The sequence below is a fragment of the Strix aluco genome, chromosome Z (assembly GCF_031877795.1).
Source record: "Strix aluco isolate bStrAlu1 chromosome Z, bStrAlu1.hap1, whole genome shotgun sequence".
Classification (NCBI taxonomy): Eukaryota; Metazoa; Chordata; class Aves; order Strigiformes; family Strigidae; genus Strix; species Strix aluco.
Genome location: NC_133971.1, coordinates 92,986,317 through 93,009,974, shown reverse-complemented (window position 1 = coordinate 93,009,974; position 23,658 = coordinate 92,986,317). Strand labels below are relative to the sequence as shown.

General features: G+C 40.9%; 1 protein-coding gene and 1 long non-coding RNA gene across 6 annotated transcripts in view; both read left to right on the top strand.

Moving 5' to 3' along the window:
* SMAD2 (SMAD family member 2) overlaps positions 1-9,263 on the top strand; it is a 52,041-nt gene extending 42,778 nt beyond the window's left edge. For all 5 annotated transcript variants that reach the window (XM_074811551.1, XM_074811546.1, XM_074811547.1 and 2 more), the window contains 5 exons: positions 236-289; positions 1,366-1,578; positions 3,375-3,512; positions 3,671-3,815; positions 7,351-9,263. In XM_074811551.1, the coding sequence (XP_074667652.1) occupies positions 236-289; positions 1,366-1,578; positions 3,375-3,512; positions 3,671-3,815; positions 7,351-7,474 (674 nt within the window). In that variant the 3' untranslated portion in view covers positions 7,475-9,263. The remainder of the gene's footprint in view (positions 1-235; positions 290-1,365; positions 1,579-3,374; positions 3,513-3,670; positions 3,816-7,350) is intronic.
* A 47-nt stretch (positions 9,264-9,310) lies between these two features.
* On the top strand, positions 9,311-23,437 carry LOC141918280 (uncharacterized). Its single transcript, XR_012621647.1, has 3 exons — positions 9,311-9,375; positions 10,005-10,088; positions 23,418-23,437. It is a non-coding gene; the product is annotated as an uncharacterized LOC141918280 (long non-coding RNA).
* Positions 23,438-23,658: the final 221 nt, after the last annotated feature.

Sequence of the window (23,658 nt, the reverse complement as noted above, 5' to 3'; positions counted from 1 at the left end):
TAAGATGTTAATCGAGTCTTTACGAGGAGGGGTAGGTTCCCAGGAGTCTGGAAAATTAAATGTAATCTTAATTCTGAATAAGCATGTGACATGCTGGAAAACTAGTTGTAGGATTTCTGAGGTTTCTTATTCCAAAGAATTATAATGTGAAACTATTATCTAGATACTGGTCATACCTATCCATCTGAAATAGCAAGAATCATTTGCTCTGAAACAATCTTTATTGCTTCAACAGGATCTCCAGCAGAGCTGTCTCCTAGTACTCTCTCCCCAGTTAATCATAGCTTGGGTAAGCTGAAAATACTTTTAATTGTTTCTCTGTGTGTGATGACTCTTCTTTATATATATAATTAAAAATGAAAATGTACTTTATAAAAGTAAGAGCTGTATTAGGAGAAGACTATTGGGCTGGCTTCCTGATGATAAATATAATAGGGCCGGGTTAATAACTTGGTAATAAGTACTCTAATTCTGTAACTGTTGAGCTTCTAGCAAAGAGAAAAAATAATACGGTTGTGTGTGCAGGAATAGCATTTATAAAATAAATAGTTTAAAGGACATTAAACCTATCCATAGTGCTGCCCAGACTTGCTGTCTCCCTTGTATGTGTTCTGTTGCTCTTCTCATGTACTGTTTCACGTGTGACCACAGCACAATCGTTGCTCCCACATTAGTTGCCCACCTGCTTTGATCAGGTGTCACTGCTGTGTGTCTGTATAAATGCCTCAGGAAGATCAGATTCCCTTGGGTTTGTTTAAGGAACGGTGACAGGATGTGACAGGAAAATGCTGTTCAGAATGCTGAGTAAGTAATTAGTGTAGGTAAAAAGGGGAAGCAGCACAGGAAAGGCTGAAGATGCACAGGGAGGATACTGAGCCCTGGTAGGGGAAAGTAAAAGGAGCTTAGAGCTGTAAAGAGACAATATAAGATCTAGTGTAATACAAGGGAACATCATTTTCATATTAATATTTTTTTCCTTTATGTGGTTCAGTGTTTGATAGTTTAATCTTTTCTTTAATGTTGCCAAAATGTTTGCAAGTTACAGAAAGGCAACAGAAATGTCTCCACGTCTGGCACTCACAGCAACACTAGCTTAATCATTTTGCTGAGGAAAATGCAAGTACTGAACTATGAGAGTTGTGGTCAAATTAGATCACCCTTTCTTCCCCTCCTCCTTCCCTTGTGTGGAATATTGAATTCCATTCTGTTTACCGGGGTGGGTGAAAATGACAGCAAGCAAAACACAATTTGAGTAGTTTGAGGAGACTACCACTGTCATTTCCAGAAGGGACGAATAGCAGGGCAGATAAATTTCTTTTTGGTCTCAAATTCTGTGTTAAGCTTATCTTTTAAAATTTTTTTTAGACTTGCAACCAGTTACTTACTCGGAGCCTGCATTTTGGTGTTCAATAGCATATTATGAATTGAATCAAAGAGTGGGAGAAACCTTCCATGCATCACAGCCTTCCCTGACCGTAGATGGCTTTACAGATCCATCAAATTCAGAACGATTTTGTCTAGGTCTGCTTTCCAATGTAAACAGAAATGCTACAGTGGAAATGACGAGGCGGCACATAGGTAAAAATCTCTGATCTTTTAACTATTTAATTTCATTTTAGCCATTAAATTATCTGGAATGACCCAGGTAGGATGGGCAGATCTGTGCATTGGGTTCCTTTCACCCTTGTGCAGCCAGCCATTGAACTTCTCTTGAGGCTTGCCAGGGAGAGCTTGGTCTCCTGCCAAGTACAGAAGTGGAAAGGCACAGAGGTCACCACTTCTGAAATCAGGGAGAAATGTAGAAGCTTCTGCTTCCACAGCCAGCTGCAGTTGGGAAGAGATGTAGCGATGTCTGGAGCTGAAAGGAGCTGCCTTTCCTCAGTCAGTAGCCACTAAGTCGGTGGCAGCAGCAGTCACACAGCTACCAGGCTGCGAGCAGCACAGGAGGAAGCCACTCTGCTCTATGGGATTTTTGTTGCTCACGTTGCTGTTCTCTGCCTTCTGGAAAAAGACGATGCACCAAAGCGTCCTGAGGGGCAGGTTTTTGGGTTTTGAGCTCCTTGTTGGTCAACTCTGCCCTGGATAGCATTTATATTCAGAGTTGCTTATAATTGACATTTAAGCTTTAATTACGAAATGTTAACATGTTGCTTAGTTTATTCTAATTTATAAAATACAGAATGGACATTGGTGGTACTTCTTGAATTCTTTTTCTGAAATGGGAGAAGCTGCCATTGATAACACACTGCTTCAACATGATTAGGATTTTCTTTGCAATGGTTAGTAAAGAATATTGTTTTCCACAATGCAGCATCTTGGCTTTAATTTCTTCAATAAACTACTTCCTTTTTTCCCTTTAATTTTTTCCTGGATTTTTTTTATTTAGCAACGTTTACAAGATTTCTCTTTGTTTTTACGTTTAGTAAAAAAGTTCAACCTCTTTAGTAGAACCTGCTGACTCCCTCTATGCCAAATCCAAATGCATGTCTAATAAAATTTTAGATGTGCAGAAACCCAGGCTGTGCCTGTGCTGACTGATCAAAATGGTCAATGATGAAGAAAAGCAAAAATGTAAGGAGCTCTCACTTTTTTTTTATAGAGCAGCTCACATTTTGTTAGAAAAAGTTTTAAAGGAAAAGGGGAAGAGCAACTATGGCCTTTAAAGGACGTGTTAATTTTAAATAGTTTTCTTTGAGATCAATTGTACATTAGTTATCTTACTTCTGCTAGAAATAACCCATACAGATTTTTTTTTCTACTTCAAGAACAAGAATCACAATTTAAAAGTGAACAATAGGATTTCTTATGGGTATTTTTTTTGTAATAGGGCTAAATGAAGTCCTGTTGTTTTTGTCATAGTACAGGGAAGGGGTATGCAGTGGGTTGTGAAATAGTGTGGGTGCATGTAAGCGGAGAGTGTTGAAGGGGAATACTTGTGGGTTTTTTGCCATAGTGGCCTGTACCACTTCACATACAACATTTTAATACTAGCACAAGTTTTAATTCTATTGAATCTAATATTTTTATTTCAATTTTGGTGTTTAAGTGAAAAAGTTACGTGGTAATGAACACTACTTCCTAACTTGGATTTGGTTACAAGCCATTACATGGCTAGAAAATTCTATCTCACTCTTACCCAAAGAGTATTCTGCTTCTCCTTTAAATATTGTGTGTTTGTGGGTGAAAAATACAAATTAATTGTGTTTTGCTCCTGCTACAGCTGTCAGCCCAGCAGTGTGGTCTTGTAGATAATTCAACATCCAAACCTGTTCCTGTAAAGAAAAGCCTTGGTCTTGTCTGAAACAAAATACTCCCTTATTTGTTAATATGCTCAGGTCATATCATAACTAGAGTTTCTTTGAATTTTGCTACAGGAAGGGGAGTACGTCTCTATTACATTGGTGGAGAAGTTTTTGCTGAGTGCCTAAGTGATAGCGCGATTTTTGTTCAGAGCCCCAACTGTAATCAGAGATATGGCTGGCATCCTGCAACTGTGTGCAAAATTCCACCAGGTTAGTAGCCTACCAAAGGTCTCACGTAAAATTATCCAGTGAATGTATTCACTGAATGACATTTGTTTTCCTGTTGATAGTTTCTTTGTAGTTTTGGGCTTCTGTGTAGCAAACACAAGTATTCATTGATGGTACCCTTTTGACTCATTTATTTATAGGATGCAATCTGAAAATCTTTAATAACCAAGAATTTGCTGCTCTTCTGGCTCAATCTGTGAATCAGGGTTTTGAAGCCGTTTACCAACTTACTAGAATGTGTACCATAAGAATGAGTTTTGTTAAAGGATGGGGAGCTGAATACAGGTAAGAAAAAAACCCTTTGCTTTTAAAGTTAATCATTTTTCTTCTTTTACTACTACACTATTTTTGCCTGGCTTGAAAGCCATACATACAGGCTTCTTACTGCTATTGTAGATATGCTGTCTGCAAGTTGAACCCATATTTTCCTTTCTTCCCCTCAGCTATGGAGCACCTAAGTCATAAAGACCAGTAAGCTGATTTTACTATTGCATCGAAGTCAGCTCTTGAGCAAGGGATGTTGTCAAAGTTCCGTTTCCTCGCTCAGTCCTGCTTCCTTGTTTATTGTGGTGAAACCACTGACAATATCTAGAAGTTTCACAGTTTATGCTCTGGGATTATTTGTTAGATGTACAATCAGTCTGGTCTCTGCCCTGTTCTGTAGGGTGTATAATGAGTTTGTTAGGTAGTGGTGTGGGATGCAGTTCATAGTACCCGACAGAAAGAATTGGAGTCGCTTGGAGTGTATTCTGCAGAATAAAACAGCTGGAGAACATCTAAGGGATGGCAAGTATTTTGGAAGTTGTAGTGGAAAAAACTTTGCAGGAGTAAAATGGCTGTGTTTATGTAGTAAAACTGCTAAAAACAGTTTTTGAGTGGAAAAAATAGTCTTTTATCCGCTATTGAATAGATTCCAATTGTATTCTCTATTAGCACAGACTAAGAGCTATAATTGAGGACAGTGCCTGCTTTTAATGTAGTGTGGGAATTTGGGAAGAAAAGGAATTGACTTCTAACTGAGCAGTATTAAAGATTTCATTATTTTGGTGAGCTAGAGATGTGGTTTTAAACAAATCCCTTAAACCTCTCTAGAAATTGTCCAAGGAAAGAAAGAAGTCTGACATATCAATACAGTATTGCAGCACATAATGATTTTTTTTAAATCCATATAATTTCTGAAGTTAAATAATGACATGTAGATTCCACTGTGAATCCTGGGGTTTTGATTCCTCTATCTGCTCTTGAAATATATACATGTAAATAGCAGTGTCAGTACATGGGGGAGGCTTCTCTGCTAAATGAAGCCAATTTTGTAAAAGCCTAATTAGATGAAATGAGAAATTTGAGTAGTGGAATAAATTGGCACCTCTTTGTTAGCAAGAGGTACACAAGAAGGAATCTGGCTCAAGTTTAAAGAATTGTTGGATTTGGCTCAAAAGGAGTATGTATACACTTACGCATAATTAAATACAACATTCAAATCAGAATAGAAGAAAGGCTTAATCAGTCAGATTATATGGAGTCAGCTTGAAGTGAGTGGAGTGTAAGTACTGAGTTAAAACAGTGGGGAGGATTTTGGTAAAGTTATTTCTAAGGAGGGAGAATGTTGGTTGTTAGTAGTCTATAAACGGTTCAGAGATCATAGGGTTGAAAAAGCTCCAGTGGAAACAGTGCCAGAACAGCACAGAAACTGATTGCTGACATAATGCTGAACTAGTTTCTTTGCATTTCTGTTTAAGATGGTGCTAATAACTTATTGCAAAAAACTTGTAAGTTATGCTGCAGTCGCAATTAAAGCAAGAAGGGTTGCTCCTGCAAACACAACCTTGAATTTCAATGAGTGTAGTCTGAATTGTCAAAGTAGACCAGGAAGTGCTGTAAAATCCATCATTCTTGTTAAAACTTCCATGCTTCGTTATTATGTCAAAAATGTTTCTCATAGAATGGGCTTTGGCAAAGCCAAAGCATTACTTACGTTTTAGGCATGTGGCGTATGTGAATAAATGTGCAGATATGGCAAGGTGGTAGATTTTACAAGCTTGGTAGACAAAATAGCTTATAGCTTTTTACTTGATAGATGTTGAATTGAGGGTGATGGCTCAGATCAGCAGACTAGTGTCACGTTAGCACAGGAACTATCCAGGTCTAGGATCATCTTCTGAAGAAAGTTAAGTAGAGGTAAGTACAGAAGAGACTTAGTGATACATGAACAGGAAATCAATGGCTAAAAGAGGCTGAGTTTTAGCTTTGAGATGGCTGCTAAGTGCCTGTCACTATTTTATCAACTTTTGCCAGTGTAGTGCAAAGCCAGGGTTGTTGAACAGAACCAGTTCTAACATTTTGAGGAAGTGTGTTGTGGAACACATTGTAGGGGAGTTGACAGCAGTGGAATAATGAACTTCCTTCTTTGGGAGAGGATTCAAGAGTAAATGGAATTGTGTTTCCTGTGGTTTAGATTGTTCTTCTATTGGATCGCTTTGTTTTCACATAAGCATTCGGGACTAAGATAACAATGCTTTTTAGAGTGCTGAGAGAGCACAGACCCCAGCCGCTTTCTTCTCCTAGAAAATGTGAAACCACAGACAACTTCTGAAATCCATCCTCTCACTGGCTTAATCTTTCTGCCTTTTCAGTTCCTCTCTTTGTATAAACAGATTTCCTTAAAGCGAAGGATTGCAGTGCTGACAGTAAAAATGAAGGGGCTGGGTTTGTGCCTGAGTAATCTGTTGCCTTTGAATCTTAATGCCTCCTTGCTTTGACTTTGGGATAGCTAGCATTACTAGGAAAAACTGGCTTAGCAACAGTAGTCTTGCCAGTCTAGTTTGGGAAGACTCCCATGCCTGGAGTGGGTACAGTGAAATAACAGGATTTTCTCAGGCAGAGTATGTCCAATACTGATTTCTTTACTTTGGAGATGAGAAGAAAGATTTTTGCGTAACAGGTCTCTGAACAAGGATATATGGGAGAGTGAAGGAAGTTTCTATAGTTATCAATCCTTCAGCTTTACTGAGGCTTTCTATATGGTGTTTAGTTAAGGTCTTCTGTTGTGGAAAATTATAGGCAAGTTTATGTAGAAGACAAGGGAAACACAATTTTTACTTGAATTGTTTGTGTGAGGATGTTACAGTACAAAACATGCAGAAGTGTAAGATTACAGGAAATCAGAGATCAAGTTTGGTCTTCCTTTGAGATAGCATCAGTTGGCACAGTATAACCACACACTGTGTTTTGACGTAGTGTTTCTGACAACATCTAACAGTTTCCTTATAGATTTATCTTGTCAATTGCTCCAAAAAAGCCAGACCTTATGATTGCAGTAATATTGTGCTGTTTGGCCACACTGACAGTGCAGAGCCAAGTGCTTCTATTCTGTATCTCTCAGTAGTTGTCTACAAAATTCAAACCCAGTTATTCATGCAGACCCTTTGAAGGTTAAGATACAGCTGCACACAGCTATCTGATGCGAATACCACGTTGGTTGGACGATCTTCAGTTTTGAATTTCATTTTAGAAGTAAGGTTCTTGGTGTGGCACTTGAAGCAAATGCTGCAGTTCTTATCTTATTCTCCAGAGCGAGCGGAATATTCTCAATGTATTACGATAAGCTTGTAATTATTGATGTGCCTTATAGATATGGGATGTTTTGTTGTTTGGGTTTTTTTTTTTCTTCAAAGAGTGTCTGAAAAAAGCTTAGTAACAGTTATGGTAATGGTTGCAGGTTTTATTTTTATATGGATGGAAGCATATTTGATCATATGATGGAGAACTTTATGGCAGCCAAAGCTGCTTTCTGACTTTCCTATTATTCTTTATTTTCTAGGCGGCAAACAGTAACAAGCACTCCTTGCTGGATTGAACTTCATCTGAATGGACCTCTACAGTGGTTGGACAAAGTATTGACTCAGATGGGCTCCCCTTCAGTACGCTGCTCCAGCATGTCATAAAACTCCTTCCTCCATTACCAGTGGGCTAAATATCAAGTCCAATCAACAGACTTAAAATAACAGCTCGTCTGTCGTAGTATTTGTGTGTGGTCCCCATGAACTGTTTACTATCCAAAAAGGTTTTTTAAAAAAAAAAAAGAAAAACAGCACTTGAGGTCTCATCAATTAAAGCACCTTGTGGATTCTGTTTCCTATACTCTGATACTAGATGAAAATTTAGTGTATAGAAATGCCTTCTTCAGAAAGAAGAAGGGACAGTTCTAAAGACTCTTAATGGTGTTTTTATTGGGTATATAATTGAGTGTCCTAATGGTTTATCAATAACATGAATAGCTAAGTATATGTACAGGTAATGTATAATGATCTCAAATATCACAGTATTGTGCTGTTCTACATTTTAGTTCCCATAAATAGTAATTTGTTTTTTCATCGGGGCAAATCTCTCATAAAATTCCAAGACTCTACTCCTTTATTCTTTTATATTTTTTTATATAAGCAGGTTTTCGAGTTGTCCTAAACATAAAAAGCAGACTTTCCTTGTAGAAAAGCTTAACTTTTTGCTGCCTTCTTAAAGAAAAAGAAAATCCCTCCATTGGAAGGGAAAGAAATTTCTTAAGATTCATCTGTGAAATCTTAAGACACTTTATATGCTTAATGGGGCCTAAAATGAATTCATATTATAAATTCCAAGTATCCATCACACTAGGAGTCTACTTTTCCCTACCCATCTGAGTTGATGCATCTGTTGCCAGCAGTATTGCTGGCACAGATATATTTTGGGACTTTTTTGTACCTTGAATCATTGAAAACAGTGGTTTTTCTCATAGAATGAGAACTTAATGTAGCATTGGATACTGGATTAAGTACGCAAGGTTATTGGCTTACCCCTTACATCTCTATTTTTTCATTAAACAGATGTCACTAAAAATCATGTTTTCTAGCTTTTGGAGCCAAATACCTTGAAAAATCCATTCCCAGGGTAAACTAGACTCTTTCGTATAGGTTTTAAATAGATGCAGCTTCTTAACATATTTCAGTAACAATTTAAATTTCTGATCTGAGTGGCTTTGTATAGCTTACTTACATACCAGATCATACGCATTCATTATGTCATAACGGGCCTTGTTATTAAAAGTAGTTGCTTCTGCAAAACCTCTAGGATAGTGGTTGCTGAGGTATGACCAGCGAAGGAGGACTTCTAGGTTCTTCGTGACAGTGCATGTTATTGTGAACCCTTGGACACTACAGCTGCACCATATTAAAAATATTCTGAAATATATTCTACAAATAAGTCTGGGTTGGGGAAGGGTTGGGAAACTGTATAGAAGGGTTATTCTGACTTGAAAAATATACATCTTACTAACAATCTTGTGATCTAGCTGTCTGTCATTCTTTTGTTATTGTGGCAGTAGCAGGATTGCCTTTGTCTGTTTTTTCCCATTGTTTCATCCATTACACTAGTACTGTACTTTGTAAGTACAGCTAGTGATAACTTAGCTTTGAGAATAAAATGTGGCCAGTGTTACAGCTTTTAATCAGTTGAATGAATTGATGATAGTGATGGATATTTTTATGCCGTAATGACTAGGGCATAGAAGCAATACCAAAAATCAAGCCTTGAAAAAAGTGGGCCAGACACCTTTAAAAAAATTGGCAAAGCAGTTACCAGTTTGTGCTAGTTTTACCAGTAGACTAATGTATTGGTAGAACTTGTGAACCTAAGAAATAAGCTTCATGCGTGTTGCATTTGCCTAATATGTGAATACACTAATAAAAGTTTTAATTCTCATGATGGTTGTTCTTTTTATTAATTGCTGTATGTATTTTCTGTTGAAGGTTAGGAATCATTCTAATCCACCCAAATGAATGGCACAAGTGTCCTGTGTGTTGTGGCTGGAAAGGTATAGTTAGATGTTAAAATTGCTTCTTATACAGCTATGGTGGAGGTTCTGGATCTGTGTGTGTTCAGTGATACAGAATTTATTAAAGCAGTTGCTTTTTTTTCTGCCACAATCAAATTGCATCCTACTAGCTCAGATGTTTACTTTCACCTGTGAAACAGTCAGATAAGAGCAACTTGTCTGGGTGAAAGATTCCGTTGCATTTATGGGCAGGCTGCAACTTGAATCGGTTGGGTGACCTAATTCTGTAGTATCCTTACTGCAGATTTCTGTATGTGCTCTTTCACTTATGGCAATATTACCCTCTTTGCCTTGAACATGGTAATAACCTTGCCTGCCCTTTTTTTTTTTTTTGGTGCGTGCTTCCAAGTAGTGTACAAGGACACTGCAGATACTATCTGTGGACCTGTGTGCTGCCGGTGTGCAAGGCCATCTCAGTCTGTGTAGAACTCAGTTTTTTGACTTCTGTTAGTACCTCTAAAATATTCTCTACTGACATTACTGTTTCAGCCACAGCTTAGTGGAATAAGGGAACTTACTGCATTCCAAATGTTTGCTTCCCTGTATTTCATTTAAAAGCCTTTGGCAGTTCTTGAGTAACTTTAACCTACTCCTGTTTCTTAATCCAGTGCCTTTCTGACTTATCCCACTGTTCTGCTCTTCCTCAAATCTGACCAGTGCCTGCTCAAGCATCGTAATGCAGAATGCCTGTGGTACGTAAGGAACGTGACTTCATCCCTCTGCTGTTCTGCCAGTCAGAGTACCGATGTCCAGAGTACAAATGTAAAGTAAATTACTGTTTTCAATAAGGCCATTTTATTAAATAAAATACTTACCAAGCAGGAAGTACTCAAATGGAGATACTTTAAGTATGGGTAGCCAGCTGCTTATCTGTATCATGAATCTGGAAAAACTCTGTATATAACTGTTGACTTAAGTTTGGATTGGGATTCCATGTGCCTGGGTTCTGATCTCTCTCATCACTAGCCCTGTCTGAGCTTGATTTTCATAATACTGCCAAAGCCAAGTAATCAAAAACCAGGTAGTTGATGTAAACACCCAAGCCTAGAAATTATTTTTGAATTGCCTTTTAGCAGCTTGGATGCCCTGAACTGGCATTTCAGAACCCTTCCCCCTCCAAAGAAAAACCCAGTTTCATTTAGCAGATGTTCCAGGGCTGAGGCTTTGAGAACAGTGTCAAATGCCTGGACTCTTGCACCTTTAAACTGTGAGAATTCTAGTAAAGCATCATCTCTCTGTATTTCCTCCTTCCTTTTGTGTATGTTTCCTATCTAGGTGGTAAGCAACAGGAGTTCTCTACTGTTAGTTTAGTGTTTTGCTCAGATCCTTTGGCTTCCAGGTGCTGTTACACAAATCTAGAACATGGTGAGAGCTGTGGTGTTTTCTTGTTCTTATTCAGGATGTTGTGCTTAATCAGAACTTAGCCTCCCTGAGAGTGATTGCAGGCAAGCAGTGTAAATAGTTCGACTTCAGACTCCCTGTATAGTCAGCAGGGAGAGGTAAAGTCTGAATTTGGGGCTCTGAACTGCGCTCTGGTAGAGAGCTGAGGCAGTTGGCTGAGTTGCCTGATTTAAATGCATAAAGTGTAAATGTGAATATCTGCCTTAAAAGGTTCTTGGGTCCTATCAAAGTAGTCAGCTTAGATGTTTAGTAATAATAGCTTTAAACTAATTTACACAGTAAAAACTAGAAATTGCAACCTTCACTAAGCTTTTTATTTCCATGTGTCCAACTTGACTTTTCATGTTGAAGTGGGAGGGTGTGAAGTTTGAAGGTTTGATAATCATCTGCAGCTCTAAGTTGCTGGCACAGTGAACTGTAAGTGTTTTGTTTTAACCTTCAAACTTGTCATACTTCATTGTGGTTACAGCTTTTTTTAGCATTGCAAACTGAAATTTTACTGCAGCTGGGTTTTGAGTTAAAATATTGTGAAATACAGGATTTCACTATACTCCACCCACATAGTGTTTTACTTGAGTATGAAGCAGTGTTCATTTTACCAAAACAAGTTTGACTGTAACCTAATTTTGGGGACACAAGCTTCAATACTAGCTCTGAAGAGTCAGTGAGGTACTGTCTTCCTTAGAAGAATTACACATAGCGAGTAACATGCCAGCTGTATTAAGAAAGTGCTTCTAGAAGGACCTGCTCATGGAATTAAATTACAACTAGTCTGAAAGTTTATTCCTGTTAAGAAAATATTAATGAAATGTGTGTTTTCCTGACCACTTAAGCTTGGCTACTAAATAACCATCATAAACTGTATTATAGGAGGCCGTTTAAAAATAACCTTCAGCCATGTTGGTCCCCTTCCATCTCTCTCTTGGGTAAAAATTTCTTGAAGTAAGATTGCTGTTTCTTCTCTTGGGAAAGCACAGTCTGTGGAGTGAGTTTCTAGTACTAGATTGTCACAGCTACGAAAACTAGAATCAAGGCTTCAAAGCTGAGAACAGTCTTTGATGTTACATTAGCTGTTGTTTCATTAACTGTAATCAGGATCAAATCTAGTTAGTTGGCAGAAGAAAAATGAATGACAAATAATGGATATGTGAAGATGTCAAACCTTGGTGCTCTTGATCCCTTTCCCCCATGTAGAAGATCTCGTTAGAATGGATTCAGTAAAGCCCGCTTGCTTGTCCTGTTCCTTTTGAAATAGGATCCAAAGTGGCGATGGACATACATGCTCCAGCCCTACTGTTTTTCTCTTTTAATTTGCAACAGGAGAAGCTGGAACAAAGCTTCTGTTGCTCTTGATTTTTCTGTTAACAGCATCTAGCTATTTGCTCATCTAAAGCTGTAGTAAGGTATCATAAAAAATTTATGTATGCCTCAGGAATTAATTGAGCTTATGAGCAATGTGTACCTGAGGCTGCAAATTCCGTTTGATTTTAAAATTTATCTTTGCTTTAAAGTCTTGCCTTTTCATTTTGAAGTGAAATACCAAGAACAACTTTTGTGGCAGCAAGCACAGAAAATCATTATGCTTAGATTGCCAGCAGTTGCAGTTTATCTTTGGGTGAAGGGGTGGGTGCTGTCCGTCAGTTCTTATTTAATCTTTGAAAGGAGCTGTCTAGGTGGTTGGTCACCTTTGATCAAGGAATAACAAGACAGGAGGCTGGAGCCTCAAACATGCAGCCCGTTTACAAGGAAGCTGGAGCAGAGGCAGGTCAAGCTGTAGAGCCATATTCTGGAGCTGGGAATTGCAGACTCCCCAGGGTTATCTGCCGTACGCTCCAAACTCTTCAGAAATACAAAACAGTTGGATAGGGAGTAGTATACAGGTAAGCTTAAGTTGTCTAGATGCATGACTGACTTTGAAATAAAACTAATGCATAATGAATTTAGAAACACTTCAGAAGTCCTGTCTCTTCTGTTTGTGTTGCATGTCCTTGAAGAGTTGATCTGTAGGATTCACAAAGTGAAGCTGAGAAAAAGATGTGCTTAAGCTGTTGAGATTTGGTGGCTGGGGGGTTATTCAGCATGGACCCCCCAGGGCTTTCACAGCTGAGTGTTGGTGTATGTTTTTTTTCCTGTGGAATCACTGATGGAGCCTGTGGTTAAAGAACAAAAAAGCCTCAGGCAGCAGAAGCAGGCTCCTCAGGAGAGGAGCAGGGTCTGATCCTACTGAAGCTCTGAGAAGAGCAAAATTTATCTTGCCATGAAAGAGCAGCTGAGACTTGTGAGCTGGAGGAAATCCAAGGGATGCCACACAGAGAAGGACTGTGTACTATCAAGAGGGAATGTTAGTTCAGGTACGGGTCCTAGTGAAATTTCTTAGGGACCCGAGCCAAGTTGTGTGCTGATAGTTAGTTGTGCTGTGCGCCTGTGCTGTGCTTGGTTCCAAAGCTAGCAAAGGCAGATGAAGCTTGGGATTGTCTCTGCTGCCAGTGTAGATGGGTAAAAGCTCAACAAGATCCACTTGAGGGTTGAATGAATGTTTACTAGCCAGACTGCTGTCTAACAGTGGAGAAAGGATTTCAGAATTAGTTGCAAGTGATCTGCTGAATAACAAAGAACACTGACTTTGGAGGAGGAGGATCTGGAAAGAAACTAGATTTGTAGTGGGGAACAGATGAAACTGTCGTTTGGATGAGGAACTGTCATACATCATTGTACATTGTACACATACATACTTTGTACACCAACGTAAACCGTCTCTTTTTGTAGTTAAGCCTTGGACATGATAACATTAATTTAGGAACAATAATCCCCTTCTAGACAAGTACACTATCTTTTCTTTTACAGCTTCAGAAGTCTGAGAGTCCAATGGGAGGAAAAACCATAGCTATTAGCAATGCTGATGTTAGTACTGATGTGAGGGAAAGTATCTTCATAACATACTCAGACTTTGAGGTTTATGCAGCATGTGGAATCAAAATGGGCAAAGAGCCAGGGCTGAGAAATACTGAGGTTTAGTAGAACGGGAAAAGTGGTGGAGCTGAAAGAAATGAAAGAGTGGCTGATGCCTAGCTTCAGCAGTGATACACGGTCACAAAAGCACCCTTACCAGTTATCTGAAAACTCTTGATATGTATCTGCTAGTTAAAGATCTTAAAACTAGTTTTTCTTTTGTTACAACTGAAAGAGTAGGAGCACAGAAGGAGGCTCTATGGAAATTGGGCTGAGGGAAGTACAGATCTGGTTTTGCATCTCTGTTGTCAAAACTAAGACTCAGTGTAGTCCCTTTGGAAGCAACTTGAGCTCAAGACTGAAGAACTAACACAACTTGTCCTGCAGCCTGGCACTGGGTGGAAGAGACTGTTAGCTGATCACAAGAAGAAGCAGTCTTACAAATACATAGTAAGAGCGAAAAACCCACGATCCCTGTGGGAAGAGGTTTGCTTGTGGTATCTAAATGAATTTTGATGCTGGAGAAGAAAATTTTGCTTTGATGACAATGCTCGGCCAATCCTTAGGACTGTTCAGCTGCTCCTCAGCAAATAGTACATCTCATCCTGCGGAATGAAGGTGTCTTGTTGTGGGTTTTTGAGAGGGGGGATTTTTTTTTTTTTTAGGGACTTAGCAGAGGGTCTGACTTACCGAAACTCTGCAAGACTTCTTCATTTCCTAATTTCATTCTAAAAACACTTAAATCCAAAGTTAGTGGATTTTTGCATGACAAACAGTAGCCATGCTTGTTAGCTGTGGAGAAAACTATCCTCTTCTGAGGCCCTGAGGAAGAATATTAAAGAGGATTTTTCTAAAATTCTTATTTACCAATAGCAGGAAGTCTCATTAGAAGGCAAGAAGAAAAAACAGCTTCAAAGTTATCTATTTAAAAAAAGAGAGGAGGTAGGAAAGCAATTAGTGTGCAAGTAACAGTTAAATAATTTTGTTTGGATTGAGGGGACTGGGTTGAGACTTGCCTGGTTGATGGACTGAAGCCTAGCTGAAGTGAAGCTCGAAGAGGGTTAATTTCAAGTGTAGAACACGTCATCACAAATGTGTATTACATTTTGTTTGTTGTGTCAACAGACACCATTGTGTTGTGTAGTTTTGTTTGGCTGATAAACAGTATGGCAAAGGTGTCCCGTCTCTGGTGAAAACACTTGAAAACAGATAAGCCATCAGTTGACTTATTAATTTTGTGTGATGTAAGAAATGAACTTGGTGCATCTGAGAAGGCAGTTCTGATCTTGGTACCATCCCAGGGGTCTAAGCTAAAGCTCAGTAGTCCCATTTCTCATGTGTGGATTCACACATGCCCTCTCAGACCTTATTTCTGATCATCTGGTTGAAATCGAGGGGGACTAACAGGAAGCTTTGCTGCTGTAGTAATACCTTAATTAGGTGATAATGACCATAATTCATGTGTTCTCTTGGCTCTACCTGCTATCAGTAGAGTTGTGGCAAATTTACACATGAGCAGACACTATTTGGAGTCAAAACTCTTAGGCGCTGTCTTTTGTTAGGGAACCAGAAGGCAACTGTAAAGTTGTGGGGATCTGTTTGTACCCAGTGTTTCCCCTGGACGTGCTCTGAGAGCTGAGACATTTAAATGACCAGAAAGAATGATTTATCATGACACTGGGAGGGATGAGCAGGATTTGGGGAAGTTGGATCTCTGACCTAGGGGAAGCAAAGATGCTTTCTCCCCCTGCCTTCCCTCAGTCCCCCCTGCTGGTGCTGTCAGAAGATCTGGGTATATTTAGAAGAACTAATGCCCTGTTAATTAGCACTCCAGTAGGTAACACTGGTCACACCAATTGCTGACATCGGGACTGTTACATCTAACTGGGTGGCTAACAAAGACAGATGGCAATGAATTAACTGACTTTTTTGACTGTGATTCAGATGCTGGCTTGAGGAGCTCCAGTCTGCATGCAGAGGCTCCCAGTAGGCTAAATTTGCTAGGAGCCTGTCAAAAGCCAGTTTAATGAGTTAGCTCGGTATTGAAATGCATTTGTATTTCTTTAATATTAGGCCAAATCGTTGAAAGATACCTAGTTAAAAAAACATGTAGTTGGATTAAAACAGCAGGAGACCAGGGAGGAATTGGTGGACTTCTTCCCATGGCATTGGATGTTTTAAGAGGCGGTTCCAGTTCAACCCAAAATTCATATATCAAATGCTAATATTGGCATCTCTGCAGCTACGGAGCTCTGGCTAAGAGACTTCTCCCCAACCATGACCGAGCTAATTTCAAAGCTAATGATTTTTAAACTGTGCTTTTCAAGGTGTTTGGGAGCTATTCCTCCTCTTTCAGTGTTCTTAAGTGTCCCATGCGCTAGCTGGCATTGATGAAACCTGGCCTCTCACTGAGCGGTCTGGAATCTTTTTTGTATTTTGAGTTCTTGTTATCTGTGTGGTCAAGACAATGTCAACTCTTATCACAAGCCAAGTCCTTTAGAGCCTCTTCTTCACAGAAAAGAACTAATTAAGTGTGAAGATTAAAAAGGGATGAAATACTGATACTGAATATGATAGAGGTAACATGATCATAATTTCAGAAGTTAAAAAAAAAGAGAGATCTCTTTTCTCAGCCTCGCTCCCTTAAAAGGTGCTTGCATGGGTTGTTTTATACAGCAGAGGCATCAGATTCTCTCAGCGCGGGTGTCAAACCTCCACAGCTATGGAGGAGTAGAGGGAAAATGATCTGTTAAATGTTTGTGTGGAGGAGTGCCAAGGGAGGCAGAGTTAGTGTGATGAACAGTATCTGTGTACATATGGAAAGCAGATAAGTACAGTCAGTGGGTAGTATTTTATACCCTTGTTTTGCTGGAGTCCTCAGGTACTTCTCGTGTGTGTCAACCCTACGTACTTTCAAATAAGTTTAAACTCCTGGGGAATTTGTTGGTCGCCGTCACACAATGATGCATCTGCAGAACCAGCATTAAAACCCACATCTTCCTGCCTTCTGACCTCAGGCAGATTTCACTAAGCCACAGTATTTTTTGACAGGGTACCACCATTGGCAGCCCATGGCTCTGAGTCATGGAGACTTTGAAGTGACTTGTATATGACTACAGAGATGTGTTCTGCTCTGTGTCCCGTTCCTTTGGCTTGTGGGATTGGTCTGGTTTCAGCCCAAAGAGACCCACCAGAGTGGCTCTCTTGTCCTCAGTTAATGAGACGGTGGTGGAGGTACTGTGACCAGACTGTAACTCAAGATGGGGTTGGCCTTCTGACCAGCTGAAATAGGAAAGTATCTTCTTCAAAGAGGCAAAATAATGAGAAACAGGTGTTGATATTTATGAAACTAGTTGTACATCAGTTGACCGACTATTTTTGTTCTTAGTAGTCTCAGAATTTGCAGATGTGGCACTACTGCAAGCTGCCCTTGCTCATTGTAAGGGTACTACTTCGCACAAGGCCTGAGGACCCTCACTGACCTTGATTTCTTCTGTAAGAGAAGCTCGTTTGACCTTCGGCATCAACCCAATGCGTGTTTCCAAAGCAATCTGATAAACAATCTGTGCACTTCTCATCTCACAGAGAAGGTGGGTGAGAATGACCAGTGACACATGCTGTTTCACTGCTAGCAGGGTTTTAAATACAATGTGCTGCTTGTAAGAGTGAAGAAGTTTGAAAGAACAAAAATTAGCACCTTGGCCTTAGTGTTGCATTGAAAATCACCTCTTGAAAATTACTAGTCTTTTAAAAAAATAAAGAGGGGTACCATTGATTATAATGTTTTAAGGAATTTAAAATACCGAGAAAGCCTTTGAATAGTGCTAAATCATAGTTTTCAATCTATACAAGAGAAGCAACCAAATTTTGTTAGCTTTGGATTAAAAAGAAAAAGCCACTTTTGACAGTTGAAATGTTGCATGGAAAAGTGTTGGTTATGTGGGACTGTTGAATAAAAGCAAAACAGACAGTTTGGTCCCTTGGTCATCTTTCGAGCCAACCAACCTCCCTGAGCTTATGTCCCCCCTTGTGTCTCCAGCTATTTCAAAATGAAATTTTTCTGACAAGTCTTTCCTTCTCGCTTTGAATTTTCCTTTCCCATCTAACACGAAAATGATCTGACTCCACGTAGGGCAGGCATTCAGTTCTAGAGTTCCTCCAGCTGTTGTTATATACGGCACAATGACTTCTGTTTGGATGTGAGCATTTCTCTTAAAGCTGTTGTGTGAATTCAGGCCGCTTCTAAACCCCTCCATGGTTTTCTCCCTACCTTCTAACAACAGGATTGTCTTGTCTTTCAAAAATTTTGTGCTACGCTATTATTTAACTCTCCAGCCTCATTATATTACAACTTGGGGAAGCAACCTCTTGATCTGCATCATTGAGAGGCGTCAGTTTTCCCCTCTTGAGATGGTTTGTGCTAAATCCTAGGTCTCACAAAGCCTAGTACAGCTAGAATCTGGAAAAAGGCCAGAAAAACCATGTTTTGTAGATGTCCTGCAGTGGCTGCAGGTAAGACTTTGTGGTCTCGGGTGGGTGCCAAGCTTGGTTGGAATCATGTGTTACTGTGAGAATGGAGTTTGTCAGAGCATCTTGTGACTCCCTAGCAAGACAGCCTTGACTTCCTATGGGCACGGTTTCCACTATGCTAAACTTGATTCTGCAGTTGATGTCCCAGCCAGCCACCATGGTCAGATGGTGTCTGTCGCTCTTGGGCACATGGTCTTTGTTCTTCACATGAGGTTTCATATATGAGCTTTGCTTCAGGTGTTCCCAGATGGAGCTGCACTCTCTTTACTCTCCTGCCAGGCTTTCCCACAACAGCCTGGTCACCATTCGTGCTGTGGCAAGACTCGTTCAGTGGTTGGGAACAAAAGCCTGTCTGTCCCCAGGTTAGCGTTAGCAAACACCATCTTCTCTGGTTGGAGTAGCTGATACAGGCAACTTCAGTAGCCTTGGTATAGTCCCAGTAGACACAGAAATTTCACATTCATGCCCTAAAGCTCTGGGCTGTTTTAAAAGGCATTCATGCAAAGCTTTCTGGTCTGTCAAGCACAGTTTGCTGTATCAAAAAGATTACCTTTTTCTCTGTCAGGCAGTCCCAATTTCCCTGTGGGTTTGGTGTAAACACAACAGGATTTGCTTGTCTCAGCAGCTCCCCTCCTGCTTGTCCTTGAACGCTCTAGGAGTGGAGTTTTGCTTTTTTCCCCTGCAGGTAGGAGATCTATTTTGAAATTATTTCAAAGGCATGTGATGTGGGGTTAGCCTGATGTAAATAAACCTAGCCTGCTTATTTCCCATGTGACCAGGAAACATTGATGCTGCTTCTTTTGAGTAGGTTCGTGCCCAGGGTCTTTCTGAGATGTTTCAGATTGCATGACTGAACTCTTCCTGGAGTTGATCTCCTGAGCTTTGCTATTTCTCTGTGAAGCTCTGAAGAAGAATGATGCTCTGGTGATTCTGGTCAGTGAAGCAGTTTGGAGACAGTCATCATATCACAGTCTGGTAAAGACTGTTGAGGTCCATGAAATCCATCTGGGACAATCCCTGACCCAAGCCAGAGATTTGCCGACTTGATTCATTCCAAATCTGTGTTTCTCACAGCTGGGATGTCCTGCAGTTCTCCTTGCTTGCTAACTCCTCCTTCCGTGTAGTACCAGAGGTCAAAGACGGGGAAGGGATGTCTCTTAGGAGCAGCTTTTCCCTTTCTCTGTTACAGCTTCTATTTTGGGATACCTGGTGGGGCCAGCAGACTGGGTTTCCCCTTTGACTCTTTTAAGATCCATTTTGTCCCCATGTCTAGTTGTGGGTTGGGCATCTGTTTCCTTCATCTGCTTTCTTAGCCTGTGGTGGGAGGATGGAGGAAACCTGACTCCTCATGGCTGACACAGCTTAACTCTCAAGGGAAGAGTGCTCCTTCAGAGTCTACCCACATTTTTCTCTTAAGACTCTGCTTAATTCAGCCAAGAGATGATCTTGTTTCCTTCCCCAAACCTCTAAGGTGCTCTCTTTCACACCCTTCCTGCGGGTGGACTTAAGAAAGTTCTCCCACTTGAAGGTCTTTCTGGTGGGTCATTGGCAACTACCAGATAAGAATTTGGCAATTCCAAAGGCAAGGAGGGTGCGTTGAGGCTTGTGCTGTATTGCCAAGGTGCCTCCACTGCCAAGCTCATCTTCCAGGTCCTCTCATTCAAGTTGAAGGAGCCAAGGTGCTTCCTTCTGTCACATGCATTATGGATCATCTTCCATATCTTCTCCAAGCAGTGTCCTGTTTCTGAAGTTCTGAGGGCAGCTGCAGTGTTGGGCTGAGGAGCCTGGTGGTTGCATTTTGGGGTGGAGGACTGATGGTTGGCCCTTTGAACTAACGATGCAGGGAAACACAGCTGGGGTTCGGTGGGAGTTGTCACTTGAAGATAAAATCCGGCATGGGTGAAAAGCAACACAAGGAACATGCTGATTAGCCCATCCCCACCTGCTTGCTTGAGCTGCATTTCTGTATCTGAGAGGGAAATGACAGAGATGTGAGGGACCTTCATCCATCCATGCGCTGAGGTGTGGTGGCTCTGGTGCTCTGCAGAAGTCACCACACCATTCCCAGGTCTCCAGAGCTGCACTGGGCCTGTTGCAGGGAGACACACAGCTCACAACACAAAACCTCTGCACAGCCCATGAATAAATCTATAAAATATTACAAAGAACATAATTTTTCTCACGTAATGACATGAGGCAATTCAGCTAAACAGTAACAAAGAGGGGAAGAAAAAACAGGAAATAGTTTGTGAAAATGCCTTCAAATTACAAAGTACTAAAGGCCACCACACACACCAGGAATTTATGGAAATGATGCACACCAAAAAACCCTCTGTAAAAGGGATCTGGGTCATGTTTGGTTATTTTACTATGATTATGGCCAACTGTTCTTGGTATTTAAATCACATCTAATGGGGAGAAAAATTTGTGGTAGCCCCAAGCCATGAAAATTCAGATTTTATTTTTAAAAAAAGCACACAGCAAAACTTGAAAAAGCTAATAAAAGCCATATCCTGCAGAGCACTTGCACTGAAACTTTATAAACATGAAAGAAAATATTTCTAAGTAAGCTAATACTCGCTGAACGAGAAGGTCTTTCTATCATGCACTCTGGTAGGGTTTGAACCACGCTGTATTTCAGGCAGTCGGGAAGATAATGAGATTTTTATGTCAAATGATATTTTTCATATATTTTACTTAAAGCAATTCATTCCAGCCATTGAAAGGCCAGCTTCTTAGTCACTGCATTGGTTTTATAATACATATCAGTTTTATTCTAGCTGTAAGGATCTGGCCTCCAAAATTTCTAGGGCTTTTTTTTTTTTTTTTTGTACAGATAGATGTTAATCTAACAGGCAGGGCTTTCATTTCAAGTGGAAGGGTAAATATGTGAAGGTTTCCTGAGAAATTTACTACACTGCAAAAAAAAAAAAAAAAAGAAACCTTGAAATGCACGGGCATTATCGGTGTAATGTTATAGATGGGAGAAGCCATCAAACACTGGCTAAATGCTAGTTAGGAGAAGTAATTTTTAAAATTCTTGTCAGCTAGGACAAAGTTATATCTGAGCTCCCTGTGGCCTTGACAAGCCGTAACAGCCCGCAGAGAGATGTACGTGTGGCAGAGCGCATCAAAACACCCCGGCTCCGATGGCAGGGAAAGTAAATTAAAGGAACAGGTTTGATCATAAACCTCATGGAAAATATGAGGATATTAAAGCCGGATGGATAATTAGCATAATTACATCATAGCGAATGCAAAGGAGATCATCTTAAGGGATATTGTATTGTGGGAGCTCAGCTTCGACTGGTAGTGCATGTTGAACGACAGACTAATAGACTGCTTCAGGGAACGGAGCAGTAAAATCTTGTTATGAATTTGTTTATCAAGAATGCAGAGAGAGGAAGGAACAACGATGGCAGTTAACTGGCTGAATTATTGCTTTTTTAACCTTGCTTTCTGCTGATAGTCTTTTGTCAACGCCTGAGCATCCTATTTACTTCAGGAGCAGAGGAAAAATAGGAGCTGACAGAGGATTTTCAGGCCACGAGCACTTTGTGTAACCAGAAAGTAGGAGCCAGTTTCTGTGGTTGCTTCTCTCTTTCTCTCTCCTGTTGCCTTTGCCACACTCTGCTTGTGGCTCAGCAGAGGTGCTGCTGGTGCTTCAAGAAGTGTTGCTGGCTCCTGCGCTGTGTGGTCACCTTGCTTTTCCAACTCCTCTTTCCACCAAGACAGGAAGAGAAGTGCTTGGTGGCTCATAGATGATCAATTAAGATACCTTCTCATGTCTTATGAGGAGCGGCTGAGGGAACTGGGGGGGTTCAGTCTGGAGAAGAGGAGGCTGAGGGGAGACCTCATGGCCCTGTACAACTCCCTGAAAGGAGGGTGCAGAGAGGGGGGATGAGTCTCTTGAGCCAAGGAACCAGCACCAGGACAAGAGGGAATGGCCTCAAGCTGCGCCAGGGCAGGGTCAGACTGGCTCTTAGGAAGGATTTCTTTGCAGAAGGGGTTGTTGGGCGTTGGAATGGGCTGCCCAGGGCAGGGGGGGAGTCTCCATCCCTGGAGGGGTTGAAGAGTCGGGTTGACCCAGCGCTGAGGGATCTGGTGGAGTTGGGAACGGTCAGTGTGAGGTTCATGGTTGGACTGGAGGAGCTTCAAGGGCTTTTCCAACTGAGATGATTCTGTGATTCTTCAATATCCTGATTTGCTGATTTGTGCTTTTTCAGCCAACTTGAAAACGTCTCCTGTGGTTTGCACAACTGTGCCAGTGCTGTTGGTCCAGGCTCTCCCCTCCCCTCACCTTTTGAAACCACTCCCCAGTTTAGGTCATGTTTAAAAGAGGATGCTCGGTCTTGTTGGATCTTCTAGGGCCACCTAGGAGGAAGATCCACACCACTACCCTGCTGCAAAGAGCTTGACATTTCCCTTGTTTGGTCTGCCACTGGTGAGCCAGTATCTACTGGCCATCCAGGGAGCGAGTGTGCAGCCTGATAAGGGGAGATGTGAGCAGTGAAAACTCTCCTTGGTGACTTCCTCAGTGATGGGAAGAGTTGAAATGCAATGGAAGATCCAGGAATAAAGCACCAGAGATGGATGCTCGGAGGTGATGGGGAAGCAGTGCATCTAGCACTTGTTTTGTGTAGCCCTGTATGAGGTTAGTGAATGAGTTGGCATCGTTGTCACTAACTATGGTACAGAATAACACATTGGCCTGTGTATAGGTGACACTTCACGTCACACTGCATCGGCACCAAACATCTTGGTGGCATCCTGGGTCTCAGCAGGATCAGGTTGGTTGACTCCTCCATCAAACTACCAAAGTTTTTCTGCACAAGCATGTGATCTATCCAAATTTCAGTACTGAGGTAATACTCTAGGCTTTCAGCGCTGCTGCTGTGGCTTGGAAAATAGTGATTTATACCTTTTAAATTAGCTACTGTTTCCTACATTCAAAAAACCTTTACAAATACCGCAGTTTGAAGCAATTCTCAGAAGTTGCACGGGAGGGCATGTCGTAAAGAAGATGTGTTTGTGGTGTTAGATAGGAGCGGTCCTTTGTGGCAGCTGTTGCCTGCTGGATGGTTATCTCTGCAAAACTGGCTGGGAAATTAAGACATGCATTGCTTTTCTTTCTCTGCCAGCAACTTCACTTCCAGTGCATTCAGAACCAGATCTCCAAAACGCTGTGGTGCCCTGCTCAGCACAAACCCTGCCCTGCATTGTCTTGGGTATCCCATGCCAGAGGCTGCTGACTCCTGAACTAGTGTGTGCAGGGAATCTCCTGGCCCTGGAGTCATGCCAAGGTGGGTGCTAGCGCTAAATCGTGTTGCTGCTTAAAATTTTGCCTCTCTTGGGGTGGGATTTGCAAGGGTGACGCTGATG